The sequence below is a fragment of the Neopsephotus bourkii genome, unplaced genomic scaffold (assembly GCF_033783945.1).
Source record: "Neopsephotus bourkii isolate Nb327-2 ecotype Australia unplaced genomic scaffold, CSIRO-AGI_Nbou_v1 NB_1139, whole genome shotgun sequence".
Lineage (NCBI taxonomy): Eukaryota > Metazoa > Chordata > Aves > Psittaciformes > Psittacidae > Neopsephotus > Neopsephotus bourkii.
In genome coordinates, this window is record NW_026901625.1 from 4,715,380 (window position 1) to 4,736,446 (window position 21,067).

General features: G+C 61.7%; 1 protein-coding gene across 1 annotated transcript in view; it reads right to left on the minus strand.

Moving 5' to 3' along the window:
- NAV1 (neuron navigator 1) overlaps nt 1–21,067 on the minus strand; it is a 56,876-nt gene that overhangs the window by 11,889 nt on the left and 23,920 nt on the right. Inside the window, exons 5-8 of the mRNA XM_061362756.1 lie at nt 13,739–13,841; nt 10,537–10,902; nt 1,186–1,324; nt 260–557 (exon numbers count right to left, since the gene is read on the minus strand). Of these exons, the coding sequence (XP_061218740.1) occupies nt 260–557; nt 1,186–1,324; nt 10,537–10,902; nt 13,739–13,841 (906 nt within the window). The remainder of the gene's footprint in view (nt 1–259; nt 558–1,185; nt 1,325–10,536; nt 10,903–13,738; nt 13,842–21,067) is intronic.

Sequence of the window (21,067 nt, forward strand, 5' to 3'; positions counted from 1 at the left end):
CATTCACCCAGCCAGCCTCCAGCCTGGCACATGGCCACATTGCCATGGGGCAGGCAGAGCCCTGGGCAAGCAGCACTTAGCGTGGAGCCAGACCCACAACCTGCCTGCAGGGATGAGAAACCCTGGACCATCTCCAGACCCTATCTCTGAGCGCAGCCTCAGGGCACCCCACGGCCAACGTGCTTGGGGAAGTCCACGAAGGCACCACCCAATCCTCTCCCCATCACTGGAGCTGGACCCTGCCCGACCTGGGCCTCACCTGCTACTTTGAGGGTGCTCTGCGCTGTGTGTGTGATGGGAGAGGTCACAGCCACCGGAGGGGTCTTGCCCTTCTTGAGGGAGCCCGGCGTGCCCAGGCTGACGGGCTTCTTCAGCTCCCCCCCCTTGGAGCCCTCCTCGCCACCCTCCGAGGGCTCCCGTCGCCACTTGGAGGATCCATGCTCCATCTTGAGGCTGCTGCTGTCGTAGTCCAGCTTCTTGGGCGCCTTGTCCTCGCCCTCGCAGTACCAGCTCAGCCCGCTCTCGGCCAGAGACCGCTTCTCTGAGTCCGTGCGTAGCTGTGGGCAGAGCGGGGTCAGTCCCAGCACCCAACCGCACCCATCACCAGGGAGCACTGATGTACCAGACACCCTGTGCCCTGGTACCCACCTGCACCCATCACCAGGGAGCACTGATGCACCAAAGCACTGATGCACTGGACACCCTGTACCCTGGCACCCACCTGCACCCATTGCCAGGGAGCACTGATGCACTGGACACCCTGTGCCCTGGCACCCACCTGCACCCATCACCAGGGAGCACTGATGCACCAGACACCCTGTGCCCTGGTACCCACCTGCACCCATCACCAGGGAGCACTGATGCACTGGACACCCTGTACCCTGGCACCCACCTGCACCCATTGCCAGGGAGCACTGATGCACCGGACACCCTGTACCCTGGCACCCACCTGCACCCATCACCAGGGAGCACTGATGCACCGGACACCCTGTACCCTGGCACCCACCTGCACCCATCACCAGGGAGCACTGATGCACCGGACACCCTGTACCCTGGCACCCACCTGCACCCATCACCAGGGAGCACTGATGTACCGGATACCCTGTACCCTGGCACCCCCCATGCTCTCTTCCCCACAGAGGTGGTGTGGGCACCATGCCGGGTCTGGGTACCGCAGGCACCTACCGCTATGGCCGAGTTCCTGCGCGAGGCGGTGGGGGTGGAGGGCAGGGAGTTGAGCGAGGAGCTGGCGTTGAACTCCTCCGAGCTGAGGTTGTCAGAGGCATCGCTGAGGCCGCTGCTGATGGAGCTGCTCTCGTCCCAGCTGCGAGGGCAGAGACCGCGTCAGAGCCCCCTGCGCAGGGTCCCCCTCGGCAGGCTCAGCCCAGTGCCCCGCTGGCACACCACACAAGCAGCCCCACATCTCCCCGTTATGGCCCCTGTGGGGGATGCAGGGCACCTGTGCCCCATGGGAGATGCCCACTTCCCAAAAGCAGGGCCACAGAGGAGCGGGAGGAGCCCAGCAAGCACCAAAGCCCCAGCAGCCAGTGAAGCTTAGTGTCACCCAAGTGATGCTGTGACCCTCCTGAGCCGGGCACAGGACAACGTGGCCTGGCAGAGGAGAAGGTGCCCGCACGTGCCTCTGCCCACAGGGGTGCCATGGTACAAGCAACAGGCACCGATGACACGGATGATGGTATCCAAACCTCAGGATGGAGCCACACAGGCAGCTCCAGCACCCTCCAACACTCCCATGCATCTGGCTTCTCCCAGACACTGGGGACTGGACAAAGCCAGGATGGACACAGCTCCCGCATCCCCACGGCAGCTTTTGGGACACAGCCCTGCAGGCACTGCTGCCCAGGCAGGGGTTTAATCCCAACCACGTTCCCAGGACATGCTGCTGTGCATGTCCCACCATCAACCCCTGTGCTTCTTACTACAACAGAAATCCCACCCCAGAGCACAGAGCAAAGCTCCTCTCCCAGCCACCATCACCCTTGGAGCAGGAAGCATTGGGAGGAAGGCCAGGTTTTAGGGAGCTGAGTCCTGCAGGCACATGGCTGGGACCATGGGGCTGGGCCTCTCCAGCCTGGTTTTGCGTCCTGGCAGGAGAAACCCCAAGCACTCTCCCAGCCTCACATGGGAAGCTGCTGCTGTCATGAAACAAGGTCAGGAAGGGACCCCAGACCCTCCTCAGCAACCCTATGCCAAGAAGGGTCAACACGGAAGGTCATGGGTGACATCCCAAAAGCACTGAAGCCAGGGGGTGACCTGGGGGCTGCTGTGGGGTGTCTCTGGGTCTTATGGGACACACAACTGACACAGACGGGTCACCAAAACTGGCACAGCAAGGACAGCCTCAACTTAGCTACTCCACAGCAAACACAAGCTCTGGAGCACAGCTGACACCAGCACCCCCACCAGACCCTAACCAGTCCTACTCCGTGCTCCAGAAGCTCCGTATTACACTGACCCATTGCCCCCCTCCCTGCAGCCGGCACCGCACCAAACCCGCTACAGACAGCAGTGGGCAGACACCGCCTGGCCCAGGAGGGATGCTCCAAGAGGGATGCCCCAGGAGGGATGCCCCAAGAGGGATGCTCCAGGAGGGATGCCCCAGGAGGGATGCTCCAGGAGGGATGCCCCAAGAGGGATGCCCCAGGAGGGATGCCCCAAGAGGGATGCTCCAGGAGGGATGCCCCAGGAGGGATGCCCCAAGAGGGATGCCCCAAGAGGGATGCTCCAGGAGGGTTGCCCCCGTAGGGATGCTCCAGGAGGGATGCCCCAAGAGGGATGCCCCCGGAGGGGTGCCCCCAGAGGGATGCTCCAGGAGGGATGCCCCAGGAGGGATGCCCCAGGAGGGATGCCCCAAGAGGGATGCCCCGGAGGGATGCTGCAGCAGGGATGCTCCAGGAGGGATGACCCTGGAGGGACGCTCAAGCACAGCGCGACCGTGCCGCGGCGCTCCCCAGCACCCGGAATCTCCCGCCAGGCGGGTTCCGGCGCGGCCCCGGCGATGCGCACCGGGACCGGGGGAAGCGAGGCCGCTCCGCTCCGCTCCCCTCGCAGCTGGGTCCCGGCGCCCCGGGCGCTGCAGGTGCGAGGCGGGGGGGAGCCGCCCCGATGCTGCGGTGCCGGGCGGTGCCGCGCTGCCCGGGTCCCGTCCTCCATTCCCCCCCCCCCCCGGCCGCGGCTCGGCCGAGACAAAAGCAGCGCCCGCGGTGCGGACCCGGGGCGCGGGGCTTTGTCTGCCGGGACCGGGCTGCGCTGCGCTCGGTACCTGCTGGCCAGGCGCGGGGCGCGGCGCGCTCTCCCCACCCGCAGCATGGTGCTGCCCGCGGCGGCGCGGCCCCGACAGCGGGAACGGGAACGGGAGCGGCGGCGGGACCGCCCCGTGCTGCCCGCGCCTTAAAGCGGCCGCAGCCCCGGCCCGGCCGCCCCCCCCCCCGGCGCTGTCCCCGAGCTCCGCCCCGACCCCGATGGGATGGGCCCGGACCAGGCTCCTTGTACCCCCCCTTCCCCTCCCTTGGCCGTGTCTCCATACCCAGCCCACCCCTGCCAACGGTGCCCCCCAGCCTCAGCCCAGCACCCGCAGTCCCCAAACCCACCCTCGGACCTCACAGGCAGCAGCAGTGCCCCCCCCCCTCCCCAGCCCATCCACAATGCAGCCGCAGTGCTCCCCAAACCCCCCACCCCAAAGGCACTACCCTGGCTGTGGGTCCTACAGGGTTCTTCTCCTGCCCGGCCCCAAGGCGGGCTGCTCACTGGCTCCCTACGCCTCATTGCTCCCAAAAGCCCCCTTTTGTCCTTTTTATCTCTGTCACAGAGCTGTGCCCCACTGAAGGATGGGAGCGCGGGGGTCACCTTCACCAGCCCCACCGCGGCAGGCAGAGTTAACTGCAGCCTGGGCAAAACAGCCCCTGTCCCTGCGGGCTGGGAACTCACGATTCCTTCCTCGGCAACGCCTCTTGGCTCCCTCCTCGCTGCCCCGTGCTTGCCCCACCGAGGCGAGGCTCTGCAGCGTGGCACGGCCGGGATGCGGGATGCGACCATCCCCGTGCCTACTGAGCAGCCACTGCCCGCACCCACCGACCCACGGCAGCGGCTGCCGGCCCTTGGATGGGGCTCACAGTGCGGGACCCCCAGCTGGCAGCCAGCCCCGCGGTGGGGCAAACCCCCCCCGTCGGTGTGCATCAGCACGAAGAGTCCAGCATCATATCCCTGTGGTCCCTCTGCCCTGGCACGACACCGGATTCATCCCCTCTCTCCTCTGCTCCTGGAATGGGGAACCCAGGGTGGGATGGGGAGCTGGCATGGCACGGCATGATGGACCCCGGGAAAGGCAGCTTTGAGCCAGCAGAATGGTGCAGATGATGGCAGAGCATCGCTGCTGGCCAGAGCAGCCCCCCCCCCAGGAGCAGCACCACCACAGCCCCATGGCAGAGAAGCATCCACAGCCCATTGCTTGCTGCTGGAGCCACCCAGGTCTCCCAGCTACACCCATCTCACACCAGCACCGATACCTTCCCACCGCATCCCTGCCAGATCCCCACCATGGATTGATGCAAAGCCCCCATGGGCTGCCCTGACCCTTTGCTCCTGCTCTGCCTGGGGGTACAGGGCAGGAAAGAGGGGCCTTGCACCAGGAGGTCTCCACGCCCCACATCAGTGGGTCATGGGCACATGGGGGGCTCTGCTGAGGAGCCACCAGTGTCCCCCATGCTGCTCTGGCAGGATCGGTGTGGAAGGCACGGCACAGAGGGGGCTCTGCCCTCCCCCCCTTCTCCTCCACTTAATGGGGCAGAAAAACCAATTAGCTCCATAGATCACCATCGGGGGGTTGGGGATCCCCCGCAGGCACGGGCAGGGGGGCTCTGTCCCCCCCACATCCACCTCAGCACATCACAACATCCATGCTCCTGCCCCCCTGGCTCCCTTAGGATCCCCCCTGCACAGCCCCCATGTCCCTGCCACCCAGGGTACCCTGATCCCGGGTGCTTCCTGCCTGCATTTCCTGCACTGGGATCTGGCACCCTTCACCCAAGAGGAGCTGGGGGCTGCAGAGACTTTGCAGGTGGGGAAACTGAGGCAGGGAAAGGGGTGATCTGATCCATGGGAGCTCACCCAGCAGGAGGGGATCAGCATCACATCCCAGGAGGGATGGAGCACTGGAGTGCCCCATCTCTGCAACGCAGAGCGGTGCCTTGGGGTGTCAAACAGCACCCACAGCACAGGGATCCCCGGCTGCTCCGGGCAGGCTGACACAAGGATGGTCCCGGAGCAGCGCCGGGTGGGGAGCGCTGTGACTCATCCCGCTTGCGAAATCCCTCTTTCCCCATGTCCGGACACGCCGGTGGCCTCGGACACCTCGGCTGCAGCGGCCGGCACATGGCTAAAGCAGGACTTCAGCTCACTGGGCAGTGGTGTCAGGGCAGACCCCCCCCCCCCAGGGCACATGGGCTCTGCTCCGTGCCCACATCCAGCCCCAACAGGCAGCCATAGAGGGCAGCAGCTTCTCAAACCCTGGCTCGCTGCTGGACCCTCCGAGCCTCCCAGCCCTGAAATCCCCTTCCCAAACGTTGCCCATGTGGCTGCTGCCAGAGCTGGGGCTCAGCGCTGGGTACCTCCAGCCAAACCCCAAAGGCAGAAGCAGCACAGAGGAGGGGTCCTTCAACCCTTTGAGGCCAGGTTGGACACAGGGGCTTGGAGCACCCTGCCCTATGGAAGGGGTCCCTGCCCATGGCAGGGGTTGGAGCTGGGTGAGGTTTAAGCTCCCTTCAACCCAAACCATCCCATGGCTCGATGGCAGCAGTACCCAGCAGGGTTATGGGGCTGCTTCCCGGGTCCATCCCCTGTCCCCAGCAGGAGCCCTGCCATGCGGTGCGGTGCAGCCCCGCATCCCTCCTGCCCCCCCCCGGGCCAGGGCTCCATGCACACGGCAGGACACGTGCAGGGCCACGGCCGTGCCCCACGGGATGTCCCCGCTGAGGAATGAGCTCAGGGGCGGGCCGGGGCGGCGGCGCAGGGGTCAGGCTGGAGCGGCTGCAGCCGAGCGCCAGCGCCAATCCTGCTCGGAGCAGGAGAAGGGGGCGGCCGCTCCCCCGGCGCCCGCGGGGAGCTGAGCCAAACATGTGCTGCTCACAGAGCTCAAGGAGCTGCGGGGACGGGGAGCCAGGCCGGGCGGAGCCAGCCCCACAGCATCCCTCCCGCAGCCCCCAGCTCCTCCAGTGCGGTCCCCAGCACTCGGCAGCGGCAGCACCATGGAGGCACGGGATGGTGGGGGCTGGACACACGTGTCCATCCCTGAATCACACAGCGCTCCACAGTCCCGATGCCAAGGGCTCCAGTTCCTGCCCCTGGACAGAGGCAGCTGCCTCATGGGGGTGTGGATGCTGCTGGCACTGCGGCAGGATGCAATGGGATGCAATGGGACACAATGGGACACAAAGGGATGCAATGGGACGCAATGGGATGCAGCTGGATGCAATGGGATGCAATGGGATGCAATGGGACACAATGGGACACAAAGGGATGCAATGGGACGCAATGGGATGCAATGGGATGCAATGGGACGCAATGGGACACAAAGGGATGCAATGGGACGCAATGGGATGCAGCGGGATGCAATGGGACACAATGGGACACAAAGGGATGCAATGGGACGCAATGGGATGCAGCGGGATGCAATGGGATGCAATGGGATGCAATGGGACGCAATGGGACACAATGGGATGCAATGGGACACAATGGGATGCAATGGGACGCAATGGGACACAAAGGAATGCAATGGGACACAAAGAGATGCAATGGGACACAAAGGGATGCAATGGGACTCAATGGGATGCAGGGGGATGCAATGGGACACAAAGGGACACAACGGGACACAATGGGATGCAATGCTACCTCCCTTTCCATCCCAACAAAAACCGAGTCCCCAAATCACAGGGTTGCACAAGGGCTTCCCCATGGCCCTCAGCACCCCAGGGGACGTGCACAGCCCCAGGGATCAGCTTCGGAGCGATGCTCAAGGCCCTGCAGCACACGTGGATCATCTGCACTCCTGCAGCACCGCAGCGAGAAGGCGCTGACTCAGCAGCCAGCCCCGCTCCCTCCCTCCCTGCTCCCCTGGCTCTGTGCTTAGGGATGGCAGGATCTGGGGAGGATGAGTCCTGCCTGAGTGTCCCCATGGGATTCTGCCACCACGGGGTACCTGAGCTGCCCCCGTTTATCCCTGGGGAGGTGCCAGCCCCACAGCATCACCTTGGGGCACACGGCTGGGCTGGGGTTCCATGTCGCCATAGGTCACCTTGTGCACCAGAGCCAGAGAAGGGTGATCTCCTCCTCCTCTGCCCCCCCCAGTGTGGCTCTGCCCTGGACCGAGGGATGCTGCAGCACAGCCAAGGCCACAGAGCAGCCCCTTCAGTCCCCCTGTGCCCTGCACTGCTGGAAACATGAGGGGCACCTCAGGGAGATGCTTGTACCCTGCTGAGCCCTTTGCACTGGGGTCTGATGGACCCCCCTGGGGACATCCCAAGCAGCATCACCACTTGTGGGGCAGCACCTGGGAAACAGCATCAGACTCAAGAGCAGCCAAAGAAGGGAGCAAAGGTATTTCAGTGCCAGCTTGGTGCTGCCCAGGCCCCAAGGATGGGCAGGACAGGGCAGGAAAGCAGCAGCACCCCAGCAAATGCTGCCGTTGAGCAGCGCTCGCTGCGTGCACCAGGCCCTTCGGACACCACAGTGGTGCACACAGCACGCAGTGACAGCAGGAACAAAGGACGGGTCTTGCTGCCCAACAGGGAGAGCAAAGCCAGAGCCTTCCAGCCACCAACAGCAGCAGCAGGCTGCTGGAGGGGGGGACCCACTGGTGCCATCCCGATGGATGCAGGCAGGCGGGCACAGCGGGGCAAGGAGCCAGGAGCCAAACATTCATGGACACAGAAATGCTCCTGGGGACTGGGCTGTCCCAGTGAGAGCTGCTCCCTGCCCTCACCACCACACCTCACAATGCCACCCCTCTGCCCTCTCGGCTGGGCTCACCCCAAGCACCCCCCCTGCCAAATCCACCCCGATATCGCACACCTCAACCTACCTCGGCCCCCTCTGCTTCCAGGCTGCTTCCCCAGGGAGCTCTGGGGATGCTGGGCCCCATTGCACGACCCCAGTCTCCGAGGGGATGTGCCACCGTGTCCTCCTCGCTGGCTCTGACCTACTGCCCCACAAGCCAGGTGCGCGCCGGCGCAGTGCTGGGATGTGCTGCCCCACGGCCAGGGCTTGGGGCTGATGGTCCCATCTGCAGCACCCAGCTCCTGCCCGGTGCATTAGTGGCACCGGGAGATGGGGCCTGGGGCGGAATCTGCTTTCTAGGTCAGAGCCAGTGAGGGGGATGGATGAGGGGCTGCATGGATGAGGGGCTGCATGGAGGAGGGGATGTGCTGGATGAGGGGCTGTATGGATGAGGGGATGTGCTGGATGAGGGGATGTGCTGGATGAGAGGATGTACTGGATGAAGGGCTGCATGGAGGATGTGCTGGATGAGAGGATGTGCTGGATGAAGGGCTGCACGGATGAGGGGATGCATGGAGGAGGGGATGAGCTGAATGAGGGGCTGAGCTGGATGGATGGATGATGAGGGGCTGCGTGGATGAGATGCACTGGATGAGAGGATGTGCTGGATAAAGGGATGTGCTGGATGAGGGGCTGCATGGATGAGGGGCTGCATGGACGATGAGGAGCTGTGCTGGGTGAAGGGCTGGATGGATAAGGAGGGGCTGCACCAGATGAGTGCTCCTGGACAAGGCAGCTCCTTGCCCTGGCCGGCGCTGACATGAAGGGATGGGATGTCCCTGCTCCCCTGCCCTGGCTCTGCACCCAGTGCCCAGGCTCTGCCTGCACTCTGCTTTCTGCCCGCCCAGTGCTGACAGAGGCCAAGGGATGCTCCAGCTCTCCCCTCCCAGCACTGCCTCTGCATCCAAGGGCACACCAAGGTTACCCGCCTGCACGAGCAGCTCTGAGACAAGACAAGGCAGAAGAGGAGCAGCAGAGCCCTTCATCCCCACAGCCAGATGCGGCCACACAGGGCAGCCCAAAGCCACCCCAGTGCCCATCACACCCTGCAGCCCAGTGCCCGGTGGCAGAAGGTGGTGATGTGCAATGGGTTATAGCCCCCAGGAGGGGTCCATGCTGAATCAGAACGGGGCACCCCTGCTCACAAGCACAGGGCAGCCCCCCAGAGCAACCCCGTGTGTTCATGGGGAGGATGGGTTTTATGCTTGTGGAGCCATGGACACTGTCACCCCCAAGGTGGAGCATCACAGGGGTCAGCACAGGCACCCCATGGTGTGTGCCCAGTGCACCCCTGGGCCTGGGGAGTGCTGGCCCCCAGGATGGGTGTGAAGCCATGGGCTCTGTCCTGCAACCAGCTGATGTGACTACAGCCACCCCAGGAGGGCTGGAGCAGCAAATACCTCCTCCTGCTCTGGGACAGCTCAAATGCCTGTGCTCAAACAGGAAACCTCCAGCACGCTGCAACCCTGGAGCCTGGCCAGAGCCAGGGCACCTCAACAGTGCAGAGGGAACTGGGCACATCTGGGAAGAAACAGCAAACCCTGGATGTGCTGGGTTGTGCCCAACTGGCAGGAGATGGCCCTGGCCCCATGGGGTCCCTGCTCATGGAGCACCCTGCTCCACCACAGTGCCACCCATCCACAGTGCCAGAGGGGAGACTGAAATGAGATCTTAGGCAGGGACACAATCCACCCTGCCAGGTTGGCCATGATCTATGAGCTCCATCCATCCATCCATCCATCCATCCATCCATCCATCCATCAGTTCATCCATCCATCCATCCATCCATCCATCCATCCATCCAACCATCAGTTCATCCATCCATCTATCCATCCATCCATCCATCCATCCAACCATCCATCCATCATCCATCCATCCATCCATCCATCCATCCACCCATCCACCCATCCATCAGTTCATCCATCCATCCATCCATCATCCATCCATCCATCCATCCACCCATCCATCATCCATCCATCCAACCATCCATCATCCATCCATCCATCCATCCATCCATCCATCCATCTATCCATCCATCTGTTCATCCATCAATCCATCCATCCGTCTGTCCATCCACCCATCCATCCATCACCCATCCATGCACCCACCCACCCAGCCATCCATCGATCCATCCACCCGTCCATCATCCATCCATCCATCCATCCATCCATCACCCATCCATCCATCCATCCATCATTCATCCATCCATCCATCATTCATCCATCTATCCACCCACCCATCCATCCATCCATCGTCCATCCACCCATCCATCCATCCATCCATCATTTATCCATCCGTCCATCCAACCAACCATCCATCCATCCATCCATCCATCCATCCCTCTATCCACACGTCCATCCACCCATCATCCATCCATCATCCATCCATCCATCCTTGCTGTGCCTGGTGCCCCCCACTGCCAGCCAACTAGGAGGTGGAGAATCGAGCCCCGGCGCAGGCACTCACCCCGTGGTGATGTCGTCATCCTCTGTCAGTGTCTTCCCCATCAGGTCACTATCACTCATGTAGCCTGACTTCAGCTCCACGTCGTCGGTGTCCAGCGCCTCGACCAGCTCCAGACGGGAGATGTGGCTCAGCTTGCTGGGGCTGCGCATGGGCATGGTGTGCGAGTAGTGCGCCCGCTCGCCGTGCATGTACCAGCCCGGGGTGCCCTCGGAGCGGCACGTGCCCCCGACCGACGGCGCGTCCCCCGCCTGCAGGCGCGGGCTCGACTGCCCATAGCGCCAGGACAGCGGCGAGGAGCGGTTGGAGAGGCTGGAGACGCTGCGCGCGTTGGCCTCGTCGCTGTCGTAGCAGGTCATCTCCAGCGAGCTGCAAGGGTGCAGGGGGTCAGGGCAGGGCACGGCTGGAGGCTCCCAGTGGGTGCAGGGACACTGTCCTGGACCCCCTCCATCTAATAACAGGGTGCGCAGAGAAGCTGTGGCTGCCCCATCCCTGGCAGTGCTCAAGGCCAGGTTGGACACAGGGGCTTGGAGCAAGCTGCTCCAGTGGAAGGGGTCCCTGCCCGTGGCAGGGGTTGGAGCTGGAGGAGCTTTAAGGTCCCTTCCACTACAAGCCAGTCTGTGGGTCTACAGCAATGCCTTCGCAGCAGTTATTCCAACAACCATTTTGACTTGGGTGGAAATCCCAGTCATGCTCCCCCGTGCTCAGGCTGCTCTCCCTCGACCATTCCCCACCAGCATTTCAACATCTGCACCCCAATACCACCCCAGACCCAGGACAGGATAAACTGGGGTGGTGGCACACTGATCCCAGAGGATGTGGCAGCGGATGCTGTGAGCGAAAGGATGACAAAGGGCAAACCAGGACCAGATCCCTGCACCAGCACCCCACACTGAACCCCTGCAAGTGAACCCCCATGCTTGGGTAGGGGGGCACCCTGAGATGGAGCTCCCCAGCCCCACAGAGCTGCTCTGCAGCCTGCCCAGAGCCACGAGTGCTTCAGGAATGTGGAGCCAGCTCCTCAGGGTGTATTTTGGGCACACAGCAAGTTGGGGGGGAGCGATGCTGAGGCTAAATTTAGACACCAAAAGTGATGCCTTCTTGGAGCAGCTACTTGGGAACCCACAGCCTTCCCCTTGGCTCCAAACGTTACCATCAGCGAGCTATTCCCCAGCCTGAATTAAACGCTCCTGCAGGAGCACCAAACCCCAAACCCTGGCTGCAGAATCTAAACCAGGGAACTACATAAACCCCCCAGGAGGTTTGCTAAAGCAGAACTCAAAGGGGCAGCTCAAAGGGCAGCAGCACAAAGGCTGCTTGAGGATGTTCTGCCCGCAGCTCGGAGCACATGTGAGCCATTGACCTCGGGCAGGACTAAAGGAAGCCCCTGAGGAAGCTCATGTCGGGAGCACGGTGATGTGTTTCAGGAGCAAAGTTGTGTCCTAGGGGAAAACAGCAAAGGCTGAGCCACAGCCGATGGATGGGGGAATACGGGGAGGAGAACAAGAGGAGTTTTGAGGAATCATTTCTGGGAGGAACAAAGAAAGAGCCCAAAGCAGCTACAGGGTCACTGATGATGCCGGGTGACGTCCGTATCACACACGCTTGGAGGGAGCATCCCCGAGAGCAGAGTTAGTGGGCACGTGTGCAATTACGACGTGCCGGGGAAGAGCTGACCCAGCTTTGGTAAAGGATGCTCCTGGAGGGATGCAGGGAGCGTGCTGCGAGCAGGGTACCAGCAGTTGGGATGAGAGCCCCACCAAAGGCTGGTTAAGCTTCCAAACTCAGCTGCCATGGGATAAGAGGGAAGATCCTCATGTATTCAGGAGGTGTACGAGGGACAGAAGGCAGGGGCAGGCATCTCTGGCCTATCCAAAGTTGTTTTTCTCTGTGGCTGAGGCCTCCACCGTGCACTGTTCTCATAACTCATCGGGAAAAGGAAGTGATGGCCAAGAGTAAAAACCCATCAGTGATGCTCAGTGAATCCCCTGAATTTAATATCCTCATCCCACTTCCCTAAGGCCGGGGCTGATGGGGGATCTGCACAGGAGCCAAACGCTGGGGCCAGAAAGCATTAGGTGAGGTTTGACACAGAGGAAGGAGAAGTGAACACAAAGTGAACCAAAAGCAGCCCTGACTCAGCGTGAGCAGCCCAGCTCCTGCACCGAGCAAAGGGATGGCAGAGCTGCGATGGGTAATTCCAGGATATGGCCAGCGTGGGGAATGCCACTGTGAACAGATGGGAAGAGATTCAGGAAGCACAGCAAGGACGAGCAAGGATGAGCTCCTGCGTTCACAAGAGCTAAATCAGGGGAGCTGCTTCACCTGATGGAGGGGAGACACAGGGGGGGGTCTGTAACGATGGGTGAAGGGGCTGGGGGGAGCTGCTGCTTTCTGCCCCTGACAGCAGAGAAGTGAGGATGGAAGGAGACCGCGAGGTGGCAACAGACACCGGGACAAGGATGCTCTGCGCACCCGCGGCTTTCACCCGAGAGCCGCTCCGCCCAGCCCTGCCTGCGCCATGCGGGATGCCCCCTCCCCACAAGCTACCCCCTTCATCCCGGGTGAGGATGCAGCCACCAGCACGTTCAGAGCACAGCAGAAACGCTGCACTGGGTTCCAGGGGGACACAAGGGGGGAGCAGTCCCAGGCATGCATCAGAGACCTCGGAACAGGGGTAGATGCTCTGTTGGGGTTCACGGGCCGATGGGCACCCTGCGCCCAGCCCCCGGGGTGCTGCTAGCCCTGGTGTGGGCAGGGCATCCCACCTCTGCCCATGGACTGCAGGGCTTTTGCTCAGCTCGGTCTCCATCATCTCCTTTACACAGTGAAAGTGAGGCACAGATGGGGATGGAGCCCGTGGTCCAAACCCGGGCATGCACAGGGGATACGACACCTGCACCCCATACAGCGACACCCGCCCATGGGGAACAGACCTCACTCCCTGCCCACGGCCTGGGGGCTCCCCTCAGCATCACCCCACAGCCCACAGCACATGAGGCTGTGTTGAGGCCAGAGCTCTGCCAGAGATGGGGCTCTACTGCAGCCCCACACACGACACCCCATGGATTTGGGGGCACCTCTCCTGCCCCCATGTGTAGGCACCCAGGCTATGGGGCCCAGCCGCTCCACCCCATCCCTGCCCCTCACCTTCTGCTGCCCCAGGAAGGACACTGGTTGTGGGGGTCTGGCACTGGGGCCTCACCTGTGAGACACCTGAGAGCCCCTCAGGCTGGACATGGTCTCCTCCAGGTTCTGCCGAAGGTCCAGCACGTTCTGCACCGTCCTCTTCCTCTGGGATTCGGGGTCTGCGGAGAGACAAGGGGTGAATGGCTCCTGTGCCCCTCTGCCCGTGCTGTGTGCACCAGCTCCTGCTCTGCCCACTGGAGGGGACAGGGCAGGGACCAGCCTGGAGCTGCACCACCACAAAATGCCACCCAAAGGGTGTGATGGGGATGCCTGGTCCAGAAAGGACAAGCTGGTGGGGACCAAAGGGGCCATAAAGGGAAGAGCTACAGCCAGGTACACCTGAAGCTGCCCCATCCCCAGGCTCTGCTCACCCACTGGCCCGGGCACAAGCACCTCAAACCAGTGAAGCAGCTCTGATTTATGCATGACCCTGGGAAGCGGTGACAAGCGGTAACAGCCCGATGAGACAGGTTAAATCAAGCAGGTTAAAGCCCACTGTAGACCATGGTAAGAGGGTTGGTGAGCCCCCAGGGAAGCCAATGCAGCCAGCACACACCAGCACAACCAACCCTGAGTGCGTGCGGTCACCCTGGTCCAGCTCCCAAAACAAGGCTTAGCAAGAGGTTAAGTCCTGAAGTCCTTACTAAACCTTCACGTAGGAGGAATTAAAGGCACAGAGCACACACTGGTGCCCCAAGCAACGGGGCCCTACAAGGATGCCAACAGAACACCCACCGGTGTCCCCTGCAGTGAGGACCTCCAGGGCACCCAAGCAGCAGCATCCAAAGGAGCCTCTCACCCGCCTCTGGCCCACGTCCCCACCGCACTGGGGTCACCGCTGGGTCCAGCGCAGGAAGGGGCCGGGGGGGTGGGGGTGGGATTGGGGCTGAGCTGAAACCGGAGCCGCTGGGAGAGGCTGGAGTGTGGGAACAGCGGGAGCGCGCTGGATTCCTCCCCGCAGCGATTTAGCGCTTGCTGCAGCCAGATGTTCCCAGCTGCTGGAGCGGGGAGCAGCGGGGACGGCTCAGCCTGAGCACACCGGGGTCCGGTGGACACCGCGGCTCGGCCGGGTCGGCTCCCGCAGTGGCTCCATCCCCGCTCCAGCTCCCGCAGGCTCCATCCTGCTGTTACGGGTGGCTCCTGCCCTGCGCTCCCCCAGCCCCAGGACACTGTCCCCAAGCCCTGTGCGGGGAGGTCACAGGCAGCTCCCCCAGCCCCTGCTCTGCTCCTGTCTGAACTGAGCTCTCAGCGCTCTCTTTGACGTGAGTTAACAGGATATGGCCCCGCTTCACACACGGGGGAAACCGGGACAGGCAAACCCAGCCACCCCATTGCTGGATAGTGTGTGCTGGCACAGCAAACAGGCACTGTGCCCATCCCCGACCAGTGTGCTGCCCATCACCCCCGTCTCTGGCCTCGCACAACTGGGAAGCAGCAGGTACCACCACCAGGAGAGCATCGGCAGGGCGGGATGCGGGGCTGGAGGCAGACAAGGAGGAGGATGCAGAGCTCAGGGCCAGGCGCTGCAGGGCTGACAGTGCCGAGCAGCACAGAGCCAGGGCTGGGGGAGACCGGGGAGCTCCAGGCTGTGCCACGTCCAGCCCTTCCCATCCCCTCCAAGAGCTCCGGCACCGCCGGCGCTGCCGACGTGGCCAAGGACGTCAAGGAACGAGGGAGTCATCAACTCCAAACGCCTCGTGAGAGCTCGTTTCAAAGGAGCATGTGGCCAACAGCTCCCGCTGGGGCCAGGCAGAGCCGCGGCCACGGGACATGTGTGCCCCATGTGCCTTGGCACTGAAACCACGTGTGTGTGTGTGTGTGCGTGTGCATGTGTGTGTGCATGTGTATGTGTGCATCTGCATCTGCATGTGCAGTGTATGTGCATGTGTGTGTGTATGTATATGTGTGTATGTGCATCTGCATCTGCATCTGCATGTGTACATGCATGTGTATGTGTATGTCCATGTGCATGTATGTGTATGTGTATGTGCATGTGCATGTGTATGTGTATGTTCATGTTCATGTGTATGTGTGTATGTGCATGTGCATGTGTATGTGCGTATGTGTATATGCGCATGTGTGTGTGCATGTGCATGTGTATGTGTATGTGCATGTGCGTATGTGTATACGTGCATGTGTGTATGTGCATGTGTATGTGTATGTGTATGTGTATGTGTTATGTGTATGTGCATTTGAATGTGCGTGTGCATGTGTATGTCTATGTGCGTATGTGCATGTGTATGTGTCTATGTTATGTGTTAAGTGAATGTGTATGTGTATGTTTTATGTGCATGTGTATGTGTACATGTATGGGTACATGTATGTGCATGTGTGTTATGTGCACGTGTATGTGCATGTGCATGTGTACGTGTATGTGTACATGTATGTGCATGTGTATGTGTTATGTGCACGTGTATGTGCATGTGCATGTGTACATGTATGTGCATGTGTATGTGTGCGCACTGCTCAAGCGCCTCCTTGCATCACGCACACTTCATGTGCAGGCCACACGGTGGCAAAGCCCTGCAGAAGGGGGGTGTGGGTGTGCACACACACGCCTGTGCCCCTGCATGAACGCATGCAGCCACGAGGACAGCGGCATCCAACACCAGCCCCGACACATCCGTGCCCATGTCCACACGCGTGCCACGAGCACTCGGGTGGTCCTGCCCCCCCCAACCCAACCGGTCCCATTTGCTTACAGCAGCCTCCTGGTGACCCACGGGAGGGGTTGAACAGCGACCAGGAACGCGCTCTGAAAGGCTCCCGAGGCAGGGAATCGGCCCCCATCGCACAGTAGCTGCCATGCATCTCCTCCCAAGCCGTGACACGTTTTTAGCTGTTGCTCAATCCCTTCCAGCAGCACCAATAAAGCACACCAAAACCCATCCCCTCGGGCCATGGGATGCCTCCACCTCCAGAAGCCCCCTGCAGGCACACGCTCCCCACACCAGCGCCCTCAGCCCCTGCTCCCAGCTGCGCATCCCCTCTGCTCCGGGTTGATGCGAGACACCCCCCCCCGAGCCTGGCTCAGCCCCGCTGAGCCCTGCAGGGTCCCAGCTCCGCTCTGCGCCTGCGATGCGGTTCCCGGCAGAGTCTTTCCATATGGAGTGAAACGGCTTCATCCGGACCCGCGCTCCCGGATGGTCGGGCAGGGGGATGGTCACAACCTGCATTCCTTCTCTTTGTGCTTTCATTAACTCCCCTTTCCTCCCCTTTCCACCCAGCAGCGATAGGGCTCTGCAGGGTGCCTGCCCGACCCACTGCGTTTCCTTCCACCACTGGCCTTGTTTTCCAGCCCATCCCCATCCCTGCAACCCCCGTGTGCTCCAAGGGAGGTACCAGGACCCCCCAGAACCACCCCTCTCCCTCCAGAGATGCCCCATGGGCAGAGCACATCCTCCCAGCTCAATGGGAGCTCACTCATTTCACCCCTTCCTGCAGACCTCCTGCCCCACGCCATCAGAAGGCAGCAGGTTCGTTAGCACTCGGGTGTTAATTGCTCCCAGGCTTTCAGCTGAGAGGAACAAGCAGCAGGAGCTGGGGCAGGCAATGGGGTTCATGGTCCAACCCCTCCCAAGGAGCATCCATCCCTGTGGGACACAGCGAGCGGAGAAGAGGGGTTCTCCATGGGGACAGCCCCACACCTTCAATGGGGACAGCAGCTCCCCACTGCGAGGTGAGAGCAGAGAGGATGAGCAGCGATGACAGGCAGGGACTTGTGCTGAATCAGCACTTGTGGGGCGATGGCTGCTGGTGACAAGGGGGGGCAGAAGGACCTGGAGCCTGGACCCGCTCTGGCTCCAGCCAGCCAAGCCTTTAAAAGGGATTCAGACTTTCTCAGGCTAAAGCAGCCATAAATCCACTTAATTGGGTCTCTCCCATACACACGTTTCCAAGCGGAGAGATCCAGACCGGGCCTCCAGCCCATTTGAGGGTTATTCTCTCAATGGATGCTGCGCTTGGCCTCAAACCACCCCACCTGCACATCCAGATCCCAGATCCCCTTTCAGCAGCAGGAGCCTCAAGCTGCTCCATGTCCCCTGCATCCCACCTCCACGACACCCCCTGCTCCTCCGTGCTGAGGAGCCTCGAGAGCCCAAAATCCCTGCCCCGGGCAGACCCTGCACATCCCTGTACCTGGTCCTGCAAAGTGCTGGAAGAGCTGGGAGCATCCCAACACCCCTGTCCCACTGTGGGTCTCCTGAACAACCTGGAGGAACACCCTGTGCCCCTTGGGAAGGAGGGAGCTCAGACCCTGAGGCTGGATCTGTGCCCAAGGATCTGACCCCTAAACGCCAGCACACACGGAGCGCGGTGACACCAACACCCAGGTTAACAGCCCCATGGCCTCAGCATCACCAGCGCTCACTGCACGTGGGGTCTGTCCTACGCCGGGGCCCTGCATAGTGGGGCCAGGCTGCTCACGCTGCGCTCCGTGCCTCAGTTTCCCCTCGGAGCTCTGAGGGGTGCACCCCAATGCCCACCTTTAACACAGCCACCAACAGGCTCTGACACTGCAGACCCCGCGCTAAAAACACCCAATAGAAACCAGAAAGCAATAAACCCCCCCAAAAAACCCAACACAACCCCTTGGCGAGGCAGAAGGAGCAGCTCGGAGGCCCCGGAGCAGGCGGTGGCAGCGGGTTCACGCTCCCCACGCGTCACCAGGCGCAGGTTGGACATTGTGGAAATGCAGAATTCCAGATGGCTCTTTTTGGGTGGGTTTTTTCCTCCTCCTTGCCTCATTTCCAAGGCAACCAGACCCGCTGTCATCTGCTGGTTGCCATAGAGATTTCACCTGATTCTGCTTCAGCGGAAGAGAAAGCCCCGCTCGCTCGCTGCTGAGCCGCAACCGCCTTCGAACTTGCTGGGAAGAGCAGAGATAAATGGGGCTTTATACGGCGGAGGCAATGGGCTGATTCAGAGGATCAAAGGGACGAACTGCGGGTTTCTGTAGTACAAAATCAGCCCTTCACTTAACTGCTTCGGTGCCCTCCAGATGTGCCCTACATCTGGCGACATCGCCAGCCCCCACTCCGGGCTCTGCTGGTGGAGGAAGGGATGTGGGCACATGGGAATCCTGCACCCACTTCTGCCAGGACCCCTGCAGGGATCCCATAGAGTGATGGAGGCCGCTCCCTTCCAACCCCAACCATTCCATGACTGTGATTACTGCTGAGGATGCTCCATGTACCCGGTGTGGCTGTGTCCATGGCCCAGCCGCAGCGCGCAGTTCCCAGTCCTTCCCCCCAGACCCATGCTCATCCCAGGGTCCTGTCACGGATTCCCAACGCACAACGGGGCTGCACAGGACCAGGCACAGCATCACAGCACCTCCAGCCATGGGCACCCTTCCTTCTCCAAGTGGGTTTGGGAACAAAGACACCAGTGGAAACCAGCACCATGGGGATGCACAGGCTGTCCATGAACAGGGCGGCCACCCAAGCTTGGGTATGGGGAGACACGGTCCAAGAGCTCCCTGGTCTGCAATGGCACCCTTGGACTCGCAGTCAGATGCCCCAAACCCGCAGATCTGATCAAGGGAGCGGGCTCACTCTGCCTGGGGCTCCCTGTTACTGAGGAGGATGCCTTGGGACAAGACCCTGGGTACTGGAGGATGCTCGCGGGTGGCAGCCACCCCTGGGTACCACGGTCCCTGTGCTCGTCCCTCCCTGCTGCTCCCCACCAAGCGCCCAGGCCTGGCTCAAAGGGTGATTTCAGTTCCCTCCCCAGTGCATGTCCCCGTACCAGGGCCAGCCGGGAAGGGGCGGTCAGGGCAGCTCTTGGCTCAAGCTGGCTCCGTTCTGCAGGGAGAACAGAGTCATTAGCAGAGCCAAACTCCCCATTCCCAGCCAGAATAGAGCCACGCTTGGGGAAGCTTTATATTCCCAGAGACAAACAACTCACATTTGCTTTTTAACTGTTGGAATTGCACCCACTGGGACGGAGCGAACAGGGAGCCTTTTGTCCCCCTCGCCTTGTGACTGCGAGCTTTGTGCAGAGCAATGCGTTGCAAACACAATTCTCCCCGGCCTCAGCTGGGCTCTGGTAGACACTTGGTCTGCCTGTCCATCACCAAAGAGCCCTCATGTGCCTTGAGCAGGAAAGCAAAATGTCCTCCCTGGCTCCCCTGCCAGCACAGCCTTCAGAGCTGCTTCTCAGAGCCATCAGGATGGATCCAAAGCACAACCAGCACCGGGGGCTCTGCACCTTGACCAGGAACAGGATGGGAAACCAAAGCTGCAGGAGGCTGCGGGCAGCAGAGCTGCTCGCTCAGGTCACAGCTATCCCTGAGCATGGAGAACCACAGCATGGCAGCGGCACAAGGACCAGGCCATGGTGACCCCCTGGGGAAGGTGCCCACATCACCTCCTGCACAGGTCCCCAGCTCCTGAGGGGCTGGCAAGGCTCTCCCCTCACCCTGGACAGGAGCAAGGGGACCAGCAGCAGCACCCAGGGATGAGCATCCTGCCCTCCAGATGAGACCCCCGGGGCTCTGCTTTCCTAAAGCCCCACCTGCAAGAAGGGGCTCAGCGCTGTGAGCTCACCCTGGGCTCTCTGCAAAGCCCAGGGATGCTCCTCAGGACCCATTACATGAGGCGGTACCCAAAAGCACCCCGCGATGAGCCAGGAGGCAGAGCACCTCGGGCTGCCCCAGCTCCAGGCTCCTCGTTCATGGATCTATTGTTGCCAGCTCCCATGGGAGGAGGGAAGGCTCCGAGGCTATTTTTGCTTCCATCTGGGGAATCATCTCCCTCCACCGTACGCTGCCGCGATGCTAATTTTTAAGGCTGATGATTAATTGATGTCAGGCTCATTACGGGGCCAACGGCTCCCTCTTTCCCCAGGAGCAGCAAGGACGGGGCGGGGGGGACGGGACACATGCTTTGACAGATGTCGTTGGAGCTGTGTGTGAGTGACGTCCTAACAACAGAGAAAATAGGAGCCATTACCATGGAAAGCCCTGGAAATGGGAAGGGAAGGGCCTGCACGGGACCTCAGCGCCCTTCCCCGCACACCCTCTAATCAGCCCTTCACGCTCTGCCCTGAAGGTTACCAGGGCTTTGCTCAATGCCCATTGTGGAATCTCCTGCCCGGGACCCGCAGGAGGGGCAGGTGCCACATTCACGCTGGCACTGGGATCACTGGGATCCCTCCAGGATCAGGGTGTCCCCCCTACCCGCAGTCCCTGGCACTGGGGTGCTGCTCCAACCAGGCACAGGGGCAAGAGCCACCCCTGGACCACGGGGGCAGCATCTGCAATAGCAACCCCAGGCACGGCACAGCACAGATTTAGGGTCCCTTGAGGCTGCCCTGGGGATGCTCACCCCAAGGCAAACCC